This window comes from Talpa occidentalis, unplaced genomic scaffold, assembly GCF_014898055.3.
Source record: "Talpa occidentalis isolate TD23 unplaced genomic scaffold, MPIMG_talOcc4v2.1 talOcc4.16, whole genome shotgun sequence".
NCBI classification, from domain to species: domain Eukaryota; kingdom Metazoa; phylum Chordata; class Mammalia; order Eulipotyphla; family Talpidae; genus Talpa; species Talpa occidentalis.
The window spans coordinates 9,334,986-9,358,988 of NW_023601653.1; the positions used below are offsets into that span (position 1 = coordinate 9,334,986).

Consider the following 24,003-nt stretch of genomic DNA (forward strand, 5'->3'; position numbering starts at 1 on the left):
CTGGGCTAGAATTGCCTGTTATTCATTCTTTAAAAAACACATACATTGAAAAAGGAAATGTTATGTCACTACCATAAATGGAAAATTGGAATCACTTGCCATAAACAGAAGGTCATTGTAAAAGTTAATTTGATGAAAACAAACCGTGTAATTAATTTATGGCTGAATTTGGTCCTACTTTATTTTGACAAGTGTTAGAGAAGTGTTAGGGACTCATATCAAATGGAGCCTTTCTTTTCAAAGCAATTAGAATTTAAAAGAATCACTCCAATGCCAATGTTATTTATTTAAGGCACTGCTCCATCCCCCCTAAAATCATTACCTGTACAGTGGGGTATGTTGCACACTTTGGGGGACACTCACCTAAGTAATCTGCAATGGTTAATTTTTTGTGGAGCTAGACTTTGGTGCTTAGTTCCTGGGTCAAACACTAGATGTTGTTGTGAAGGTTTTTTTTTTTTTTTTTTTTTTAGATGTGACTGACATTTAAATTAGTAGATTTTGAGTAAGGCAGGTTACCTCCTTCCCTAAGGTGGGTGAGCCACATCTAATCAGTTGAAGGCCTTGAGGAAGGAATTGTGCCTTTGGACTCAGGTCAAGGACTCAGCAGCAGGGCAGGAAGAAGGGTTATCTACCCGTGAGATGCCCTCTGGGGATTCTCAAAAATTGTTGGGTGAGCTTTTCAGAGGGTTTGGATTTCCAGTGAGTTTGCACTGAAGGCAGGGTCTGAGAAGCAGTGCTGGTGGGGAGAGAGAGGGGCAACCTCCCTCCCCAGGGAACTGCAGCTGGAAGGACGTGGGCTTCCCATCATTGACCCATGTCTAACCTCGCTGTCCTCCAGGAGGAAAGCTGCATTCAGGCATCAGGACCGAATGGAGGGAGAGGCTTCTGCAGCAAAGCCCTGAGGAGTGACCCTGTTTCTCAACAGGCTGTGCCCCTGGAGGGAGAGGACAGGACACTGCTTTGTGCCTGGCCAAGAACCAGACTCAAACTTCCAGAGCAGGAAATGGCCTCCAGGCTGATCTAGTTTGTCTTCTGGGAGTTCTGGAGCAACCAGCTGTGGGAAACCTGTCACCACCACTAGGAACCTTATGAAAAGCTGCCATTCCTGAGCACCTGCACTGCACCAGGCATGTGGCAAGGCCCCTTGCACTGCTGCTTCTCATCTTCACACAGTTCTACTAGATGTGTGTCATATTATTTCAATTTTACAGCAGTGATCCCCAACCATGGTGACTATGCCTCCTGGAGACACTGGGCAATGTCTGTCTAGAGACATTTGTGTTGCCACATCCAGGGGGCTGCTACTGGCATCTTCAGGGTGGAGGTTAGAGTTGGTGCTAAACATCCTACAATGCACAGGACAGTCCCCACCACGAATTGAGCCTGACATGTCCATGATGCCAGGGTTGTGAGATCCTATTTTACAGATAAGGAAACTGGGGCTCAAAGTGAAAGTTGGTAAGAGGCAGAGACAAGATGCCAGCCTGGGTCTATCTGACTGATACCCCTGTTCTGCACCCTGTGCTGAGCTAAGCCTCCCATTCAGTCTGTCCAGTAAGGCCATGGCCAGTTCCAAATGTGTCTTCAGGCAATCCAGCATTATGTAGCCAAGGTGTTCACAAAGGCTCCTTACCCTTAATTCAGTAATTCCATTTCTGGGAAGCTTCCCAATGTTAGAATCCAAAATGCAGTCAAATATTCGTGCACAAGGATTTTCATCCAAATCTTATTTGCAGGGTCCAAAATTTGACAAAGAAAGAATGTTTACAAGTAAGAGCAAGGATAAATAAACTCTGGTACATCCATGTGCTAAAATAATAAATGAATGCAATCATTAAAAGTGTTTACATGAAAAAATATCCTCTTGTTGAAATGGGAAGTAGGAAAAAAGCTAAATTTAAAATTGCATACAGTGTGATCAGGATTATGTTATTAAAAGACTATGCACTGGGTAAATACCAGAATGAAAAAAAAAATACTAAAATGTTGACCAAGGATTTCTCTGCTAAGTGGAATTGCGGGTGACATTCCCTTCCAACTTTTCTATAGCTCCCAATTTTGAAGTATGGCATCTGCTACTTGGTATTACTGGAATAAGAAGCTTAACAAAGTGGTTTTTACTTTCTTGCACCTTCCATCTAGGGCAGGTTGGGGTATCCACAGATTTCTAGCTTCTTTCTTGAAAGCTCCCATAAAAAAAGCTCAAAACAATAAAAATTAAAAGAGAGTAGAGAAGGTGAGTGGGTTCATTTCTCTGGTCCCTGGATCAGCCCTCCAATTCCCAAGATGCGGGAAAGTCTGTGGCCCTGATTGTCCTAACCGTCTCCTCTGAGCATCACCCTGCTCTCTTGCACTTCCAGTTCCCTGCTTTTGTTTTCCCATATTGGAGTGCCTTTTCCATCTTCTTCCCAAACACTGAATACCTACAAGGCTGTGATCAAATGCCACTTCTTCCATGGAACCTTCCTGAACTGTCTCCCCACCCCTGCTCTATGCCCACCAAGGATGCTGCTCTCTACAGATGCCAGTTAGATGTGCTAAGCTGTCCGTGTATACTTGTAACACCTGCTAATAAAATCTAATAGATTATTTACTTAATTTTGTCAGGTTTCACAGTTATGTTGTCATGTCTACTTTCCCTACTAAGCCTCAAAGGCAGAGACCATGTCTCATTTAAGGCCCTATTCCTGGAAGGCTGGTGTAGTGTGGTGGTTAGGACTCAGACTGCCTGTCACTAACCAGCTGGGTCACCTTAGATGAATTATTTAATCTCTCTGTAAATGGGGGTGACTATGAGTTAATGGAAGAAACTTTTGAGTAGAGGCCTGAATGAAGTAAAGGAAGACCCTTGTAAATATCGGGGGTGAAATTTTAAGACAGAAGGAGCAGCAGGTGCAAAGGCCCTGTGGTAGAAGGAATAGATTATTCTAGAATACCAAGGTGTTCCAGAGGCTGCTTTGCTAACTGAGAGGGTCACAGGTGCACCCTAAGGACTGGGGGTGGCAGGATGCTCTGTCTGCATTTCAAACAAGAAACAAGAGGATTTTTTTCTGGTGACACTGAGAAGAGACAATCCAGAAATCCTTTTTCTGCACAGTTATAAATTAATAGCCCCATTTTGATTATCACATTGAATGAGAATAACATGTTCCCATTTTTAGTGTTAAAAGATAACAGGAAGAGGTATTTCATGATAAAGTCTTTTTTTTTTTTTTTAAACAACAGAAAACAAATGTAACAACTGTCTAATGGGGTTTAATTGAGGGTATGGGAACTAGGCTGGGTCACTGGGTAGAAGAACTGAGACAAAAATCTTAAAGAACACAAATATGGGATTGGCTGGGCCCAAATGCAGAGCTGATTTGGCTCAAGAGTGAGAAAGCCAGGGCCTCCGCCTCCCCCACGGCCTCAGTGGGGGAGACTGGGTGGGCCCACTTTCCCCAGACCTACTCACTGGTTCAGGGAGGGAGATCTGGACTACCTGCCAGAACCTAAGTCAACTATGATGGTTGGTGCATCTCCTTACAAATGTCCTATGGCTCAGAGTTAAAGAATCCCCAGCTTGTGACAATTGGGGAGCCCTTATAGTAGCCTTATCAAATATTTCAGATATATGTAGGCTCAGGTCTAGGTCTCTGAGTTCAAAGTTCAATTCAGTGGAATATTAACTGGTTGAATGAGTTTCATTAAGAATTCCTCTCACCTTCTACCGATAAAGGGTTGGATCAGGAAGATGTGGTCTAGCCACACAATGGAGGACTCTCTTCAGCTCTAGGGAAAATGAAATGTTGCCATTTACAACTAAATAGGAAGCTCAAGGAAATTATATGTAGTGGAGCCAGTCAGAATGACAAGACAATTATTGAACACTTACGGACAAAGACAAACTTTTAAAACAACCCTTGAAAGCTGACCATAGATCTGAGCTCTCTAGAGGGGGAAGAGGAGGGTGGAGAGAGAGAGAGCATGATGGACAGTGGTAGAGGACTATGGGTGCTTTGGTGGTGGGTGCTGTAAGGTGACTATACCTGAAGGTGGAGATCCTATACTTCCAAAATACAAACAACCGGGTAAACCAATGGTACGTCAATAAAAAAACAAAATAAAATATTTTAAAATAAAAAATTGGACATTTGCATTAGAGATGAGTCAACAAAGAAAATATTTCCAAAAACTAGTAGACATTAAGGGCCTCCCCGGTGGTGCAGCGGTAGAGCCCTGGGTTGCGAAGCTGCCCGCAGCCTCTGCGGCGCCGGTTCGATCCCCGGCTGCTCCCCGGCCACCAGAGGAGGGTCCCACATGGCGCGCAGACCTCTCCTGCCACCCACTGCTGCCCTCAGCAGTGTACTTCGGTCCTTCTGTCTGCTCTGCTCCCTGCTCTGGCTCTGGTGAATTCTCTCACCCTCCCGCGCTTCTGACTGTACCCAGTGCTTGTATAAACAAAAAACAAACAAACAAATAATAAATAAATAAAATATACCTCTATAAAATTAAAAAAAAATAAAAAAATTAAAAAAAAAACTAGTAGACATTAATAAATGAGTAAGTTTTCTGAGGTGAGGAGGGAGGTGGTAGGAAGCAAGGATTAAGGTCTATCATGGGTGGTAGTGGGGGAAAAAACTCCAACAGAAGCAAACAAATATGAAAACATAAAACCCATAAAAAAGAAATATGTACAGCAAAATGATAACTAAGAAGGAGGATGGTTTTTACCTATTCCAAGAACCCATGGTTAAAAGAGTTTGAGGAATACCGAAAGAAAAAAAATCTCATCTGTGGAATGGGAACGCCTCGAATGTATTTAAAGTACTTGGCAGGTACTCCAAAAGTACTAAAGTACTTAGTAGGTACTCCAAAAATAGAGGGTGTATTGTTAGCCCAAGTCATAACAGGCTGGACAAAGGCAAGAGCTTTGGACATCCTGGTTGACCAAGGCAGTTCTGGATTTTCACCTGACGTCCCGAGGATGCAGGTAGGGGTTAGAGGGAGAAGTCTCGGCTTGCAAGGCGGAGGTTGCAGGGGTCGGGTCTCCATCTATGTGCCTGATGGAGTCCGCAGTTACTTGGTATCTTTCTCATTTCCGATTTAGTCCTCAGCGCTGGAAGGAACAGAGACCTGGCTGGCATCCTAATCGTACAAGAGGGACTCCCGTTCCATCTGCAAAGTGTAGAAACATCTGCTGGGCCTCTCGCTTCGGAAACATGGTCTAGTGCCGAGGTGCCCAGTGTGGGCTTTGGGGAGCCAGGAGTCAATCACAAGCCCCTCAGCTCACATCTTAGATTAGCTGTTTAACCTCCTCTTCCTCTATTTGTACATCTATGTGGGTGATAATGCTTACACTAGAAATAATGCTTGTAGATGTCTCATAGTTCCCTAGTCCCGGGAACCTCAGCTGCTGCTATTATAATTATTGGTGATGAAGAAGGCCATGGTTAGGGGCTCTGCTTTTGACCCTGGACACACATAGTTCTGATTCAAGAAGAGCAGGGATGGATAGCTGGCATAAATTCTTCCCATCCCACTTCTGCTGGAAAAACAGCGGTGTCTAGAAACCACACTGGCAGAGTAACCTTTGAATATGAAGAACAGCTCTCTACGTACACAGAGAGAGTGAGGCTATATTGATTTAGACCACAGTGCAAGCCAGTCTAAATTACAGACAGATCAGAAAAGAAGGCTATTTCATTAGCTTCAGGGGCCGACAGGACTTACCAAAGTGCTTCCGGGCACTCATTCTATGGGGCGGAATTAATGAATGTCTATGGCCATTTGTGATTAGCAGTACCCACTGGTGTGCTGGCAACTCATTTGCGAAAGTCAATGCTCAACAGCAACAGTAGCATTTAATTTACAGAACAAATTGTCCTTACAAACATTTTACCCCCCTGATAGAGAAATAAAGGTGCTTAGGTGATGTGCAGGTTTGTTCAGCATATCCTTTTTTGGAATTAAGCAGGTACTCAGCCCAATGGCTAGATTCCAGGAGGGGTCCTTATGATACCCCAGGACAAGCCTTTGAGAATGTGGCCCACCTGGTGTGGGGCTTCTTCCCAAATTGTCCGATGCAGACATGACCCAACCCTATGGCCAGATTCTACGTTTCCAAGGTCACAAGCACATCTTGGAAATCTGCAGCGTCCCAAAGGATGTATGGCATTTCTTCTTAGAGTAACATTTCCCAAAGGGGAAATGCTGAATCCCCAGGGATCTGTTAAAATGCAGACAGTTCCTTATCCAGCTCCAAGTGTTGCAAATATCTTAAAATATCGTTCACATGCATGGCTACCCCAGAATAATGGGGTCATCAGAGCTGCTTGCTAGATCTTGTTTTATCATGTGCTCGTAAGAAAAAAAGCATTGAATTATTATACCATAATTTACATTAAAATATTTCAATAAGTTAAACTGAACACAACTGGTTTCCTTTGTAAATGTACGTACTGCATTTTATGCATTTAATGTTATTATTCTGGTTCCCCCCTGATTTAAAAGAAGCACATGAATGACCGGTAGCTAGAAGACCTTTTGCCTGGAGGCATCTGGTGACTTTAGAGGTTTGATGAGAATGGAAATGTAATTTCCAAATTCAGGTGCCAGGAAAGCAGCTCCTGGTGATCATAAGAACCCCTATGATTTGGATTGGCTGCGAATGATTTTTGTTTCCAGAGGACCACACAACTTGCTGAGGGGAGGAGGGGGCCGTCCTGGGTGTTCAGGGAATTCCCCTGGAAAGAGGAACTGGCTGCTCTCTGATTCCGGAATCCTTTTATAGTTCAGGATTTTCTAGAGCTTCCCACCAACTCACACTTTAACATTATGTAGCATTTCTGAGATCAATGTTCCCGTTCCATTAGGAATTTACACACAGCTAAATCACTGGACAATTAGTTCCATCACAAGTAAATACATTTTCATTTTCCTCTGGTTGGCCAGACTCAGCACAGCCCTGAATTAGGGGGTGTGCAAGCAGAGCAAATAATTGTTCAAACTTGGGATGCCCTGATCTTCTTGACAATACCTCTGTTCTCCCAGCTCTTTCCCTCCCTGCTTCCCTCCCTCTCTCCCTGCTTCTCCCCTCTCTTCATTTTCCTGAGCTTCTACTACCATGTACCAGGCAATATTCTTGATGCGAGGGTTACATCAGTGAACAAAATAAATATCGCTACTCTGTGAAAATATATTCTATTGAGAGTAGGAAGAGATAGATAATTTATAAAAAATAAATGAGTAAAAGATTATGACTGGGGAAGGGGGACTATTATTAATGGTTGTTGGGTTTCTTCTTGTGACGAAAGTGTTTTAAAATTGATTGTGGTTATGGCTGGACAACTTGGTGAACAGTCTAAGAACTATGGATGAATTATATCTAATGAAGCTGATATCAAAAAATAAAAATTATATTGAAGATGTCACAAGATAATTGTAGTGGAGAAAGGTGAAACAGTGAAGGGGCATATAGGTCATCAGGGTGGTATAATTTTAAACAGGGAGATCAGGGTAAACCTCGCTGAGAATGTAACATTTGGGTGAGACTTAAAGATAGTGAGAGAGAAAGACATGTGGGTATCTGGAGAAAGTGTCCAGGAAGAAGCAGCAGTATGTGCAAAGGTCCTGTGGTATGCCTGCTATGGTCACAGAACAAGAGGGCCAGGGTGGCCGAAGGTCAGTGGGTCCTGGCAAAGTGGGGAAAAAGATGTCTGAGGGACATAGCTGGAGCATTCTAGAAGTACTTCTGAGGGTTTTGGTTTTTCTTGTGGGTTAGATGGGAGCCAGTGAAAGATTCTAAACTGAGGGGACATGTCCGATATTTGGATACCATTGTGGAAATCAACACAGTAAACAGTGAACAGTAACCATTCACAATGTATTCACCATGCTCCATCCACAGTGGCCAACCCCTTCATGAGCAAGAGCTTGTTGAGTCACCGAAACTACTAGGTACTATTATTTTTCTCTGTTTTATAGGAGAGGAAACTGAGGCTTAGATACGGTTAGGGGTTAGGAACTTGACCCACCAGTGACAGAGGCAGGAAATTCACCAGGTCTGCCCAACCCAGAGTTCGCCTCCCCCATGCCATCATCAGCACTGTGTTGAGCACACAGTAGATGCTCAATAAAAGGTGTCACCTGGCTGGTTACAAAGCAGCTCTCTGGGGAAAGGTGCCACACTGGATGCAGAGAGGGCCAGGGGCCCAGTGTCCACTTACTCAGTTCTGCGATGCTGCCCACGCGGGTGGCCAGCAGGGACTGCTCGATGGTCCTCAACTCAGACTGGCTGAACATGGGCAGTTCTCCCGGCTTGCTTGAGCGCTGTGGGTCTCTGTGAAGATTCAGGCTGTCAGGCAGGCACAGCACTCCTGCAGTCGGGAGGAAGAGAAAATGAAAAGATAAGATTTTTATTTTCCAGCTATCCAAAAGGGGGGCACAAAACTTCACATGACCTCTATCGGTATCACAAAGAGTAGGTATCACAAAGCCGAATTGAGAACCCAGCTCTGGTCTCCTTTTAGAAACGGTATCTGTTAGTTTCCTCAAAGCTGATTGACATTTCCCAAGGACACAAAGAGGAATCCTGGGTTCTGGCAGGGATTCTCTCCACCCAGAGCTGCCTCTTGAGATGCCAACAGGTGGTGGTGGGGGGGGGGGGGCAGTGTCACTGTCTCACTCTTCTCCCAGAGGCCACCACATCCCTGAGCACCCGGGAGGAAGAGCCCCTGCTGACAGTCGCTTCTGAGGGTTTGCTTCATTCGCTCAATAAATTTCGCTCTGGGAGGCTGGGCTGGTATCAGTTAGACAAAGCTCTGGCTTTCTCTATGGGGCTTTGTGTCAGGAGGTAGAAGAGTCTCCATGGATTTTGTAAGTTGTATGCTGAAAACCCACAGGAAATCCCTGGAATGCAATTATTTTTCCTTTTCCTTTCTATTGCATCAACATTTAATAAGAGCCAGAGAACTTTCTCAGGTTGATTCTTCAGCAGAAATAGTCACTACTCCCCTCAAGACCCTAAACTTCACAGATAGAGTTTCCTGGCTCATTGATTTTGGGTTCGGCCACCTGACTTATTTTGGTTAAAGGTATGTCATTGGATACAATGGGACCCTAAGCCTGAAAAGTGCCCATGCACTTGAACTTGCTCTCCTGTCCTTTTGCCACCATCATAGAAAAACATGTCCCACCTACTCTGCTGGTCTGAGGAGGGTGAGAGACACACAGAGCTGGTCCAGCACCAACCCTCTGCTTAGAACTGCCCCACAAAATCAAGTGCTGATTTGGTAGCACATTGAGAGTGTGGGGTTGTTTGTTACTCGGCATTATTATGGTGGTAACTGATATACCTATGAAGTACCAGTTCCCAAAGAGACAATGAATAGGGCAGGTGTAGTGTGGTGTGTGGGGCTGAGGATTCAGTGATGGACAGAGCACACTTACTCTCTGGCCTCACAGTCTAAGCAAAGAGACAGAGAGATACACATACAACTACAAAACCATACAATCCATGTTCTGTGGCAGAAGATGAAGAATGATAGGATGTCTTAGCCAGGACCCGAGGAATGAATAGTTGTGGATAAGTGGTTCCTGCTGTTTTCCCAACTGTGCTAGCCATTTTGGAGATGAAAAAGAAGTAGAAGACAGATACTAGCATAAAGACCAACTGAAGAAACAAGACAGTCAATGACTAAATAACTTAGGAACAAATAGACCAGCATGAGTCTACAGTGAAATATGTAAGTCAACTGGCAGGGTGAGGGGAGACAGAGAATGAAAAGATCAGTAGTTCAAGTCCATCGTTCACTCTGGTTGAACCACAGAAGTTTTGCAAATACAGGTTTCCCCACTTTGAAGATGGGCAGGTTTGAGGTAGCACTGTCACACACCTCTTCTGGTCCATACTGCCTAAGGAGGTGCTCCAGCCATAGTGAGCAGGTCACTCATCCCAGAATGTCTCCCCTTCACAACTAACAGGTGTGAACATAGAGAGTGCTACTCTAGTAGATGCTCTTTGCATGAGTAATGAATAAATGCATGAATAATGCAAATGGCCATTCAATTCTAATGTGCCTGTGATCAAGGAAACTGGTCAAGGAAACTTCTAAGATTATTCTCTAACCCATTGCTTTCAAGCATTTTCAACTGTGACTCAGAATAAAAATGCATTTTAGATCATGGCCCAGAGCACACCCACCCACTGCCACCCCTACCACACACATTTTTCATGTTTTCCTTGAACAAATTTCATGGCAAATAAGACTGACGCTAAGTATGATGCACTCTCAAAATGTGCTGTTAGTCCATTTCTCTTCTACCTTATTAATAAAATCCTGCTGGCAGCCCCCAAAGTGATTTCATGCCACAGTCATGGGCCATGAGGGAAGTTTGAAAAACACTGTGGATAGGTCACCATACAACGTGGCTTCATAGGACAACACAGATTCCCCAGTCACTGGACACTGCTTTGTGCCATTCAAGACTCCCCCCCACCCCCCAGCACACAGCAGTGACTGAGAGGTCATCCCAGCAATCCAGGGGCCCAAGACCATCACCCAAAGCTCCTGCCCCTTCCCAACAACTGAGTGAGTCACCCTACTGCTCATCCTTGCAGGGATATTCTGAGTCATCTTTGATTCCTCCTGTTTGCTCACCTGCCCAGTCATTTTGTCGGAGGCCACATCAAGAAGCTGTTGCCGTGACAATGAATGTAGGGCCAGTCCCTAGTGCGATGGCCCCAATCTCCCTGACTCTTATTCACAGACTCACTGCCCTTGAAGGGCTCACTGAAGATGGCACCAAGTTCAGGTGATGAGGCTGGGGGTGAGGGGGTTGGTTAGGAGTGAAGGAGACCCATGAGTGATCCCTGAATATCAGCGAGGGTGAAATCACCCAATGAATTATACAAATGGCCCTAACATTTACTCATGGGACTGCTGTCTTGGAATTTGCATTATGTGCAGCAAGTTCTTATCCCAGACCTGCATCTGAGGCATTGATTGACACATTGGTTAGAGTCTAGAACAAAGTTTCAGTTCCGGCTCGGCCACACCCCACCTCAGTTTAACCTCGAGCAGGTTCTCAGTGTCCTCTTCTGTGAAACGGGGGTCATGGTCATGGCCATGTCTCCCTCATGGGGTGGCTGGGGCTGGCGGATGTAATGAGGTTGTGTGTGACATGTGTTGTAGCTGTGCTGAGTAAACAGTAGGTGCTCAATATATGTTCACTGAGATGAAAATCAATTAATGTGCATGAAGGCAGCTTTGAACTATTTAATACTTATCATAAGAATAAAAAATTTCCTTTGAAATTATTCCACCTTCTTTTAGAGGGTTATCAAATTCAAATCTGAAAAAGCAATTATTCAAAGACGCTTTAAAAGCTAGATTACTGAGATTTGGGAAATCTATAATTGACCTATTATGCAAAATTATACATTAGAGTTTTCTTTGTAGTTTTTTTTTTTCCCCCCTAGAGGACTTTCTAGGGGCATACACATAAGGTGGAGTTATTTATTCTTTATATAAAAATCGACTAGGTCAATAAGATGGCCCCACCTCATATTCTAGAGTCAGACACAGGCCTAAGTTTTAGACAACACATCAATTTTCATTATTGGAGCCAAGCACAGCCAGTCTGGTGATTTGGACTCAGAGATAAAGACAGGGGCAGAGGCCTCACTGGTGGTGCAAGGGGTTAAATCTCAGCACTGTGAAGCTACCAGAGCCACTACAGCATGAGTTTGATCCCCAGCCAGGGAGTGATCCACAGGTGCAGCAGACCTCTCCTGTTTGCCTGCTGCTCCCCTCAGCAGTGCATTTCAGTAGATCCACCTATTCTGCTCCCCACTCTGTCTCTGATGAATCCTCTCACCGCCCCCAGTCCCCTGCCCTGGCCTATACCCCAGTTCTTTTTTTTTTTTTTAATAGAGGCATGTTTTATTTATTTATTTATTTGTTTGTTTGTTTGTTTGTTTGTTTGTTTGTTTGTTTGTTTTGTTTATACATGCACTGGGTACAGTCAGAAGCGTGGGAGGGTGAGAGAATTCACCAGAGCCAGAGTGGGGAGCAGAGCAGGCAGAAGGACCGAAGTACACTGCTGAGGGGAGCAGCGGGCGGCAGGAGAGGTCTGCGCGCCATGTGGGACCCTCCTCCAGTGGCCGGGGAGCAGCCGGGGATCGAACCGGCGCCGCAGAGGCCGCGGGCAGCTTCGCAACCCAGCGCTCAACCGCTGCACCACCGGGGAGGCCCTACCCCAGTTCTTATATGCATAAATAAATAAAAATAAATCTTAAAAAAAATAAAGACAGGACAACCAAAGTTCAGATGTGAGTTTGACTGGCCCTGAAGGAAACAGTTTCCTTGGGGAGCAGGTTATCAACAAGCCAGAGTCCACCATGAGCTTGAAGGGGTGATGGCCTCCCTGAAATTCTATTATTTTGGGGTGGGTTCTGGTGGGTTGTGTGTACTTATTTAAGGGAGGTTCATTCACATTCTTAAGTGTCCCTAAGACCTAAAAGATGATGAACCAATGCCTTTGAGTATCCACATCCTCAGGTCTCCCTGCTCAGACACTGCCTGCTGGAGGCCGGGCAGAGTGGACTGGGCATGACCATGGGCCTGAGGCAGCTGATCCTGTGAGAGCCGTGTGCAACCTGCACAAAGCACCTTCCAGTCCCCCAGTCAGCTTTCAAGTCTGCAAGAAGGGGTTAAAATATCTACTTCATAGATTTATTGTAGTGATTAAATAAGGTAATATACTTAAAGCCTCTGGCTTAGCATAAGTGCGTGATAAAAAACCCTTTTACCACAAATGTGCAATTTTGTTTATTTAATGCCTGGCTTCAAACAGTCTTGCAGATTATATTTCCAAAATCAAGTGTGACTGGAGATCCACAACTTCCAGCCAAGTCACTTAGAACATCAAATACGAGAACTGCTTGTCTGGGTGGGGGCCTGAGCCAAGCCTACGAGGCCTGTTGTCTCTTGTGGGGGTGAATAGGACCTACTCCCCTGCAGGTCCTCTTTCCTGTACACACAGGATGGCCCCTTGGTAAATTTTTCTGTCTCCATTCTATTAATGGATCTGGGAGACAGGACCCTCCTCCTCATGGAGCTCACCATAGAACTACGTGTTAGAGGTTTTCCCTGTCATCATCATCCCTGTCATCAAAAGCTGGTTAGGATGCAAACCTTGCTGAAGGCTGAAATACCTGCCAAACTTCAAATGAAAAACATTGTTTACCCTCATGTGACAAAGGTCAACAGATACATAGTCTAGATAGGTTTCCTATTGCATTTGCTACTAGGAAGCTCAGAGCCAAACTTACAACCCACCAATAAGAAGTTTCGTTCTGTATTTTTCTTTTGCTTCATTTCTTCATCTATTACACACTGCTGTAATATACATATTTTATAAGATGCCTTCAAATCTTTAGAAAACAAATGAATTATACATGAGCAGAGAGCTTGGGAGGAGAAGGTGGGAAGGGACTTCCAGGAACCAAGGCTGTAGCAACAAAGGGTTTGCCTCCCCCCCTGTATGGGGCTTATGGCGTAGCTCTGGGGAGGAGCTAGAATCAGATGAGTGTGCTGTGCATGCGCGTGCATGCATGTGTGTGTGTGTGTGTGTGTGTGTGTGTGTGTGTGGTGTTGACCACGTATGTCTTGGCACCCTGGACACAAGTGTGGGTTCTGTCTTGCCTGTCTCCGGCTTCAAGAAGGGAACACACTTTCCTAAGTCCTGCCTGCCAAGTTAGGTCTGGTTTTCCACTACATTATCCCCAGAATTTAAAGTGGAGGGTCCTGGCACTGGTCCTAGCTTTAAGAAATGGGGAAGAAGCAGCTGGGGGACAGCAGACCAGACTTTGAAGGCACCAGACAGATCCTGCTGGGTTCAGATTCCCGCCTGCTGCCTCCCAGCTGTATGGCACAGCCTCCCTGACTTGGCTCCTTGGAGCCTGTGTTTCTCCCTTTGTAAAATGTTTGATACTATCTCCCTCCCAGTGTGGCTGGGAGGCTATAATGGGATAATATACATGGACAACCTGACACAGGAAAAGGGGGTGATAGATGTTTGCTAATAATCCAAGTGAAGTTCTTTGAAGCTAAAGATTTAGGAATTCAATAACACAGTGCCAGAAGGCTTTCTTTTACTGTTAAATTTATTAAGAAACAAGATAGGAAATTATCAGATTTCTTTTCTAATGTTTGCACAACCAGCTTGGAAACCCCTTTTTATTTTAAGAGATTTGATGCTGGAAAACAAATGCAGCAATGGTGGAGGTAACCCATTTGTCTGTGAGAGGCCTGTCCAATTAGGATAAACATAGACCATGGTTCCGCTCTTTGTCTTAGAAAGAACTATATTCAAAGTGAAAGTTCTCAGGAAGTCTGAAGCCAAACCATCAAAATAAATAAGAGGTAGAAAACACAAAGGTGGAAAATTTTCAGAAATGTGTTCAAGAACATGCCCAGAATGGAAACTAAAGCACACAGGAGGAATAAGTGTGCTGACTTTGTAAGATCATGAAAGTACTTGTGGATCATTCATTCACTCATCAAAAATAAACAATGAACTCCTAAAGATATAGGACATGATTCTGCCCTCAGAGGCTCTCAACTGCCAAGGGAGACAGACCCACCATCAACTGAAATGTTAAGGAACTTCAGGGAAACTTCTCTGGGAGCTTAAGACTGAGAAAGGGCTCTGAGGCAGGGGTGCCTGACAGCAGAACTGAAAGAGCATGGATATTGGAGAGTGAAAGAATGGTCAAGCTGAATCACAGCTCTGCTGCTTCCCAGCAATGGCACCTTAGGCATGTCAGTTAACCTCCCTGTGCCTCAGTTCTTTTGTAAATAATCAGGGAAAGATCATAGTATAATCCTCATAGGGCCATTGGAAGATTAGGTAAGTTAAAACATGTAAATCATGATTCTTAGAAACAGTTCAATAAGTGTTTCTCCTCCTCTTTCTCCTCCTCCTGCTGTTCCTTCTTCTTTTGAAGGACAGTCTAAGGAAGAACAAAGACCAGAAGCACTTGCTCTGCATACAGAAGGCAAGGGTGAACCGTGGAGTGCATTGAGTCAATTAGGTTTGGATGAAAACTAAATCAGTTTCCAGATACTGTGTTTCTCTCTTTTCCCTAGTCTACCCACTAACTCCATGTATTCTTCTTCTTCACTATCTATACCTTGTGATCTCCATATCTGGACTCCCAACAAGGTCAAATATTTCCTTCAATGCCTAGCTTAAATGTCACTTTTGAGATCCCAAGACTCTAAGAAGTTGAGGGCTGTGTTCTTTGGAAGCTCCCAGTCCAGACAGGGAGATCCGCAAGCAACATTTACCCAATGTACCTGACAGGGTAGACTGTGGCCACAACAAAGGAAGTGCCCTGTGGTGACCTCACACGCTGCCCTCCATAGATGACCAGCTGTAGCCAGTTTTCCTTCACAGTCTGCACTGGGGAAAGGGGAGCAAACAAAAATCTGTGTTAGGGAGTGTCAGCCCACAGCAGCAGTTCTGCTGTCCTTTAGCTACTGTACATGGTACAAGGCACACAAAGAGCCATCCTTAAAGGTTTGGAAGATTCACCAGTGAACGCCTGTGGGCCTGGTGCTTTCAGTTTTGGAAGGCTATTAATTTTTGGTTTAATTTTTAAAATATGGATAAACTTATTAAGATTTACTGTTTCTTCTTGTGAGTTTTGATAGATTGTGTCTTTCAAGGAATTGGTCCATTTCACCTAGGTTTTCAAATTTGTGGATACAGAGTTATCCACTATATTCTTTTGTTATCTTTTTTAATGTCATGGAATCTGTTGTGATAGTCCTGCTTTGATTTCTGATATTAGAAATATGGAGCCTCTCTCATATTTTTTCTAGTTTGCTTGGCTAGAGGCATATCAATTTTATTAATCTTTTTAAAGAACTATCTTTTGGTTTAAAAGAACTAGCTTTTCCCTGTTGATTTTCTGATTTCAATTTCATTGGTTTCTGCTCTCATTTTTATTACATCTGCTTACTTTGGGTTTAACCTGTTCTTTTTACAGTTTCTCAAGGCAGAGCATAGATTAATGATTTTAGATCTTTATTTTTCTAATATATGCATTTGCATTCAATGCTATAGAATTCCTGCTGAGCAATACTTTAACTGCATCCCACAAATTTTGATAAGTTTTATTTTCATTTTTATCTATTTCAAAATACTCTTAAAATTTCTTTTATGATTTCTTCTTTGACCAAATATGTTACTTAGAAGTGTGTTGTTTAATCTCCAAATACTTAGGATTTTCCAGCTCTTTTTTTATTACTGATTTCTAGTTTAATTCTAAAGTGTTATGAGACTAGACATTGTATGATTTGTTCTTTCAAATTTGTTAAGATAGGTTTCATGGCCTAGGATGTTGTGTGTCTTTGTGAATGTGCCATCTGATCTTGAGAACAATGTGTATTCTGCTATTGTTGGATGTCTGTTATATCTAATTTTGATGGTTTTCTTCAGTTCAACTATGTCCTTATTGACTTTATGCCTGTTGGACCTGCCCATTTCTGACAGTGGGGTGTTAAAGTCACCAACTGTAATAGTGGTTCATTCATATCTCCTTGCAGTTTTATCAGTTTGATTTTTTTTCTTAAAAAGGCATTTTGATACTGCTTCTTAAAAGCTGTTTATTTCTCAGACTAATTTTAATTGTGTTAATTAAGGATCTGAATATGGTTCAACTGGTGAAGGTGAAAATTCTAGAAAGGAAAGGAAAAAATAATGGGCAGTGGAAGTTATCATGAGGTACAAATACATTTAACAAAGGTTCTGGCTTCATTATTTGAATAAATTTGGAGAGATTTCATACCAGATGTCAGTGCATTTTATGCCAAGGACAAATATCTACAGATTTGTCATCTCCAGGATGTCTAGCAACCATTTCCAGGTAATAGTGAAGGTAACTTCTACAGTGGAAGCCTGTGTACCTGGCAGATTTCCAACTAGAAATTTCTTTCCAACAGAACTTCTGCAGAGTAAAAGCATAGGATCATTTATATTCATAATGAAGGCCTCAGGGTCTACAAGATTCTGAATCATCCAAGAAAGATTAGATCACTTTCAACCAAACTTTAGTGTTAAGTATATTTAATTGTATTCTAAGTCTTCTAAGACTGATTATCTTTAATTAAGTAGCCTGGTGACTATAGACTTATTACTTATTTGATATGATATAGTGGGGAACCATTTACTAGTATGTTTAATCCCCTATGATTGTGCACACGGCATCACAGAAGTGTGTGCGCACATCTATGTGTGTGTGCGCATGTGTACAGTAATAGAGGAGATAATGCCAACATCTGAGAGCTGGCTAAATCCTGCTGTTAACATAGTGTAGATGTTAATGGCATATAAAAGCATAAACCTGCCATTTGTAGTCATGCATTCATATATTGATATAAATAACTAATAGTGCTTTTGCAATCCATCAAAAATATAAAGATTACTAAATTGGCTTTTAAAAACATTAGAATCCCATTAGGCCAAATTCAGCAGCTGATTACAGAGTAAAATAAACCACAAGAGAATTTTAAATCCTTGTTTGTTGCTGCTGTTAAAAGGTACTGCACTTTCAACAAGGCCGTGGGTCCCTGGGGATATTAGCACTTAGTCTTTGCTGGTAGAGGGGAACTTATCTAGCTATAAATCTGGATAAGAATACTTCTGGGGAGAGGCCTCCTTCTAGTATCTGTTCTGGTACTTCTATCAAGAAATAGATGACGTAGCGCAGACATAATACCATGTTCTTCAACATTAAAAAAATTATGATTATGGCCTCCTCCCTTCCAAGAAGTCTTTTTGGACATTTTCTTCTCAGTTAGGGTTAGCCACCTCCATTATATTCACTATGTCTTTCATTTTCTATATTCTGATGCCTTGACATCTGGGGACCTGGGTTAACCAGGTCGTGGAGATAGTAATCAACTTGCCAGTGATTATGCCATTCAAATACAAACCAACAACCCAGAGCCCACATAGACAACCACCTCCTTAGTTAGTTAATGACATGTGTCCTTACAAAAAGAAAGGCAGAGAGAAGTTTGAGATACAACGATACATACAGAAGACTTGTGGAGATGGAGGCAGAGAGTGAAGAGAGGTGTCTACAAGGATTGGCAACAGCTTTTCTCCACTAGGAGAAAAGCAAGGGGCCAATTCACCATCAGCATCTCCAGGAGGAAACTAACCTGTTTATATCTTGATTTTGATTTCTGGCCTCCAGAATGGTGAGAAAATACATATCTGTTGTTTTAATCCACCCAGTTTGGAGACATTTGTTATGGCAGCCCTAGGACTATCTGATTTATCTGTAATTTTAAATATTTATTAGATTTTTCAATGTCTAGAACAAAGTTCTGAGTCCTCTCCTCACTTCAACAACCTGTAATGGCACCCCATGGCCTAGAGTGTGAGATTGAAACTTCTTGACCACACATTAGAATATCTCCATGACGTTTACTTAATCAAGCTGGTCCAACTGAATTTCAGAACATTCCCGAACTGATCGGGTGGCTCACTTTCCTTGATCTGACTCCCTGCTTCCGTGCCTTTGCTCACATGGCTCCTCCCACTTAGAATGCACTTCCCTCAGCTTAGTACAGGAAGCGATTCCACCCATTCTTGAAGTCACAACTCAAATGCCACTTCCTCCGGCAAGCTTCCCTCAGATTTTCCCAAATGGCTCTCCTTCCCACAGCAGGACAATTTATGGAACTTCCACATTCACTCTTTGTATGGCATGATGTGATGGAGAATAGCAGTTAAGACTATAGGGTATTTGCTATTAGCCAAACAGTATTCCAAACACTTTACAAGTATTAATTATGTTAATCCTTACAATACCCCTCTGCAGTTGGCATTATTATTATTGTTTCTATTTTAGAGATGGCAAAACTGAAGCACATACACAGTGAGAGTTGCCCACCCATCCATTTACTGTATGTATGTGTATTTGTACATGTGCGTGTGTGTATAATAGAGAAACTTCTAGCAGAAAGATTGATGCCACAGAGAAAAATGATACACTTTTGTCCAGGAGGAGTATCTTGACAGATGTGAATACCCATTTTGGAAGTTTGCATTCTGTTATTTAGAAGCAGTGAGTCATGAAATCACAGATCTTGGAAGCCAGGAAACCTCAGACAGTGCCAAATCCTGCTCCCCTGAGTTGACACAATCATTTCCTGAGAGCCTACTATGCACGGGACTCTGGGCATGAGATGGTGAAGCCAGGTCTGTCACTGTGAGAGCTTACAGCTAACCTTTTTATTTTAGAGATGAGAAAACAAAAGTTTAACCAGAGAGGTTTAAGTAATTCTCCTGAGGTCACACTAGCTTGTTCAATGCCATTTCTGGATAATGGAAATCCTTTCCAATTCCAGGTATGGATTACCAATTTTGAAAGGATCAGAATACACTCCTAATACCATGTGGTAGGCAAATAATGGTCCCTGAAGATATTTACATGCTAATCCCTTGAACCGAGAATATGGTATGTTACATGGCAAGTGGACACAGGTTGCAGATAGAATTAAGGTTGCAAATCAACTGAATTTAAGGTAAGCCCATTTTCCTGTTATCTGGGTGGGCCCAGTAAAATCACAAGGGCCTTTTGAGTGGAGAGTCAGAGAGACACAGTGTGAAAAAGACTGGACCCCCCCACCCCGCTAACTACTCTTGAAGATGGGAGGGGACCACAGGTCAGGAATGTGGGCAATTTCTATAAGCTGGAAAAGGCAAGGAAAGGGATTCTCTCCCAGAGCCCCCCAAAAGAACACAGTTCTGATGACACCTTAATTTTAGCTCAGTGAGACTCATTTTGGAGTTGAATCTCCAGAATTCTTAAGAAAATAAATGCACGTGACTTTAGCTTACAGAACTTGTGGTCATTTGTTATAGCAGCCAGAGGAAACTAATACATCCTATAGGCAGACTGAGTTTTACGATGCTCCTCTGGGACCTGGGAGCCTGTGGTGACGTTCTGAAATGGACATCCCTTCTGTTTGTAGAGTTCCAGACATCTCATTTCACTTTTTAAAACTTGGAATGTTTTCATCCAGGACACATCCTTCAGCCTTTGGCTTTTCCCCCCTTCTGGGTAAATTCCAGCATGTGAGGCAGAAGTGGAGATGACCAAAGGATGCCATTTTCATAACGTCCCTCCTTGGCTCCTTCAGACACATTCTCTGCCTCTTAGATCACTGCCTCTGGCATTTTATTTTCAGAAATGCTCTTGGAACTCACTCTTCTTGCCCTCTGAAAAGAGGCCTCATGGGCTGGTGCTGCTATCCTCATGGCCAAGCCTCCTTTAATTTCTCAGTTTCTGTTTGGAGACTGTGTTATGCTTTGGAGATGTGCTCCATGGCATTTTGGGTACGGAGGGAAAGGAGAGGGGGTTGTGGAATGGAGCAGGGCCAGGCTCCATATGCTCATATGAGGATGGGGTCTCACTCATGCCCAGTGGATGACAGAGCTGAGGTGGCAACGAACCACTTCCAGAGAAAGGAAGGATATGCCTGTCATCTGTGGGAAGGGACATGGGCTGCAAATGTCTTTCTAGGGACTCAGAGAATGAGAACATTGATTTTCTGACAATGAAAACTGTGTGTCCCTCCTGGGAATATGATTGTGAGAAATGCCTCATCATCCATCACTCAACAAAATATTCCCTGAAATCCTCTTGAGAGTCAGGTTCTAGACAGATCGGGGCTATAGATGATGATAATGGTGATGCTGATGACGACAGAGATCGTGATGATGATGGTGGTAAAGATGGTGCTGATGATGGGAACTAGCACCCATTATGTACCCAGCATGTTCTATGTACTTGACATATACTCACACATCATAGATCTACAGGCAGTGGGCATAAAACATTTACTGAATTAATAAAGAGGATAACTTGGTCCCTATTACATTTTAAGCTCACAACGAGGGGCAGGAGCTGGGTAGAGCAGAATGAAAGGAGATTGGGAGAGAGAAAATAGAAATAGAAGCAATAATTATAATAAAGTAAGACAGGATAGTGATTAGGCATATGGAGTCAGACAGATCTACTATTACCTATTAAATATCTGGCCAAATTAATGAAACTCTGTGCCTCAGTTTCCTCATTTGTAAAGTGGGGGTCATAGGACTGGCATCTACCCCTGGGCTTGAGGTATATGTGCCCTTGTCTAAGTAGTGTCTGCACAGAGTACCTGCTCGGGAACCTCTTGTGTCTTGTTCAAAGAAGGCGCTAAGCAGCATCCCACTAAGCCAGTCAGAGGCAGATTTGGTTACTTCAGGAGCCTAATTTGTCTTCTCCCCTAGATCAGCTTTCAGCATCCAATTGGGAGTCTTTACTTCTTCCAATCTTACTGCCATCCTGCACATAAAAATGCCCACTTCAGGCTAAACCTATTTCCTATTTTGCATCATTATCTCTCCCCAGCCAAGGAAGACTTCATCAAACAATGACAGAAGAGCTGAATTTTTAGGATCTGCTATTTTTTAAATGGAGGGAGTTAATGGAAAAGGAAGGGGCTGATCTAGCTATGGGGTGAAGTGGGGGCAGGGGCTGCTGTCTTGGTGGAAATGCAGGGCAGCAGGCAGCACCTGGGGATAAGGCAGGAGCCCAGGGGCAGGAGCAGAACAACTGAAGGAAAAACCTCGACCATCACATTCATGTTTTAGAAGTTTATTGAGGAGCCACTAAAGTTTCCAAAACTTATAAACCCATAACCGTCATGAACGTCCTAGCTGTGGGATCAGTACTAGCACAAATGGTAGTTGTAGTAATGATAGCATGACTAGTCACAGCAGTAATAATAGTGGGTGTACTAGTGCCAGCTTTGGGGGACTTCCCCTCCTCCTTAGAGCTGACTTTCATTTAATATTTACTGCAGGCCATTCTAAATATTTTCAGTCTTATTTGACCTCATGGTACGCATATGTGGTAGCAACTATTATTACCCGCCTTTCACAGATCAGCAAACAGACAGGGAAGAGCTATGAGCAAAGCCGGGCAAAGCTGCACTGGAAACCAGAGACCCTGGGCCCATGTGCCTGTGTAAGACTCTCAGGCACAGTGGAAACTGCCCATGGGCATCAGGAACTGACACCTTAGGAGGCACTACCAGCTGGAGATAGGAAGGGCCTCCCCCAATTCAGGGACCACTCAGGGGGGGAAGCCCCTGAGACGTGGTTATGGGGGTTGAGCTTTGGAGGTGGCAACAGGGGGAGGCAGCCAGTTCGCCAGACTGGTGCCCCTCTCGCCCTTGTTGGGGGTGGGGTCCCATGATGGCTACACCCCAGTCTGCTACACCCAAGTCAGGTCCTATGATAAGTGCAGGGGGCAGCCAGGGTCTTCCTCTGCAGGCCTCCCCACCACTGGGACTACTGCCCCCAAGCTTGGGGGTAAGGCATCCCACTGCTGTCTAGCTGCAGAGCACATGAACACAGGAATACTTCTGTGGGTCTGGTTCCCCCCAATCCCTGAGGCTGGACACTGGCCAAGGGGTCCCACAGGAGTCAATGACTAAGGCACTATGTCATTACCCCAACTGCAATTCTGCTCTGCTACCTGCAAAATATGCCACACGCACCTTCCAGGCCCTGAGAGATGGGGTAGTGTTTCTGGGGTCAGCTCGAGGGGAAGATGAGTCTCAGGCTGCAAAATAACCCTGAAGGGGAGCCCCGGGCAGCTGGTGGTCCAGACGGCCCCTCGCCCCCCTGGATCCTGAGAACTGAGAGTCTGTCTCTGCAAGTCCCTGGCTCTTCTGGTAACTGTGTCCCTCACGGCTTCCTAGCAGGAGAAAGAGCTTAAAAGTCCTGCTCTGCAGCTGCAGGCGGACAGCACTGCCATCCTTCCGTGTCTGGATTAAGAATGATCTGGGTCCTACTGCTGGAGGGGGCGAGCTCCCCACAGGAAGGGAGAGGGAGGCCATGGAGCAAAGGGCCTCAGCAGGAAAGGGAGGTGCTGCCTAGGGATAGCTGCTCAAGCCTGAGGGAGGTGGCAAAGGGAAGAGGGAGGCCTGCTGGGTGTCACTTAGCATTGGAGAGCAGTGGGGCAGAGGCCTAGGCTTTGAAAGCTCCCGAAAAAAGGGCATTAAAGAGAGCGAATCTGTAGCCTCACTCAGGTCGCTGCTGGACATTCCAATGGCCTCTTTGCTGCTGGCCCTTGTAAGGCTGAGCTAAGAGTGAGGGCCGCTGGCTTTCTGGCCCTCCCGCAGAAGGGTTGGTAAGGTCCCCACAGGGAGGGAGAGAGAGCCCAGTCTGGGAGGTGCTCCTGGCACCTGGCTGCGGGCTGAGGGCTCCCTCTGATTTCTTACCCCACTTTCTCAGACCCCTCTCAGTGACTCAGCTCGGTACCCTCTGAGCTAGTCCTGACTTCTGTGGGAGCCCCTCTAATTGTGGGATAGCATTGAATGGACCCTGAATCTTCCTGATTTCCTGTGACGTCACGGTGCTTCTCAGATCTCCTTTGCTTCCAACCAAGACCCACAATTCAGTGCTCACATGGATCCCTCCCTGTGTGTGGGCTTAATTTCTACCTGTCCTCTTGTGTACTGTGTGGCTTTGGAGAAGTCACCTGACCTCTTTGAACCTCAATTCCTATGTTGGTAAAACGTGGATAATATACCTCCTTTGAAAAACACCGGATGGTCTCAGTCATAGCAGGAATTTAGAAGACCTAAATAAGGGACCAGGAAAAAGACTAATTACAATAAAGTAAAAATTAGAATCAATAAGCAACTATAAAGCAGAGACACACTATGGGGGGAAGAGAGGAAGGATTAGGGTCAAAGTAAGAGGGGGGGATGGTATGGGGACTATAACCAAGGTGAAAATGCATGCATTGTGCAAAAATGAATAATGATGTAAAAAATATATAAAATAAAATGAGAAAAAAAAATACCTCCTTTGGCAAGGTTGTCGGGAATCTAACTTGGTAAAATTCTATTGTAGTTTCTGGGGGCTGTCATAGCC

At 44.1% G+C, this 24,003-nt stretch overlaps 1 protein-coding gene across 1 annotated transcript in view; it reads right to left on the reverse strand.

The window, feature by feature from the left end:
• Positions 1–24,003, reverse strand: part of ABTB3 (ankyrin repeat and BTB domain containing 3) — a 239,971-nt gene that overhangs the window by 85,742 nt on the left and 130,226 nt on the right. Inside the window, exon 2 of the mRNA XM_054696080.1 lies at positions 8,211–8,360. Within this exon, the coding sequence (XP_054552055.1) occupies positions 8,211–8,360 (150 nt within the window). The remainder of the gene's footprint in view (positions 1–8,210; positions 8,361–24,003) is intronic.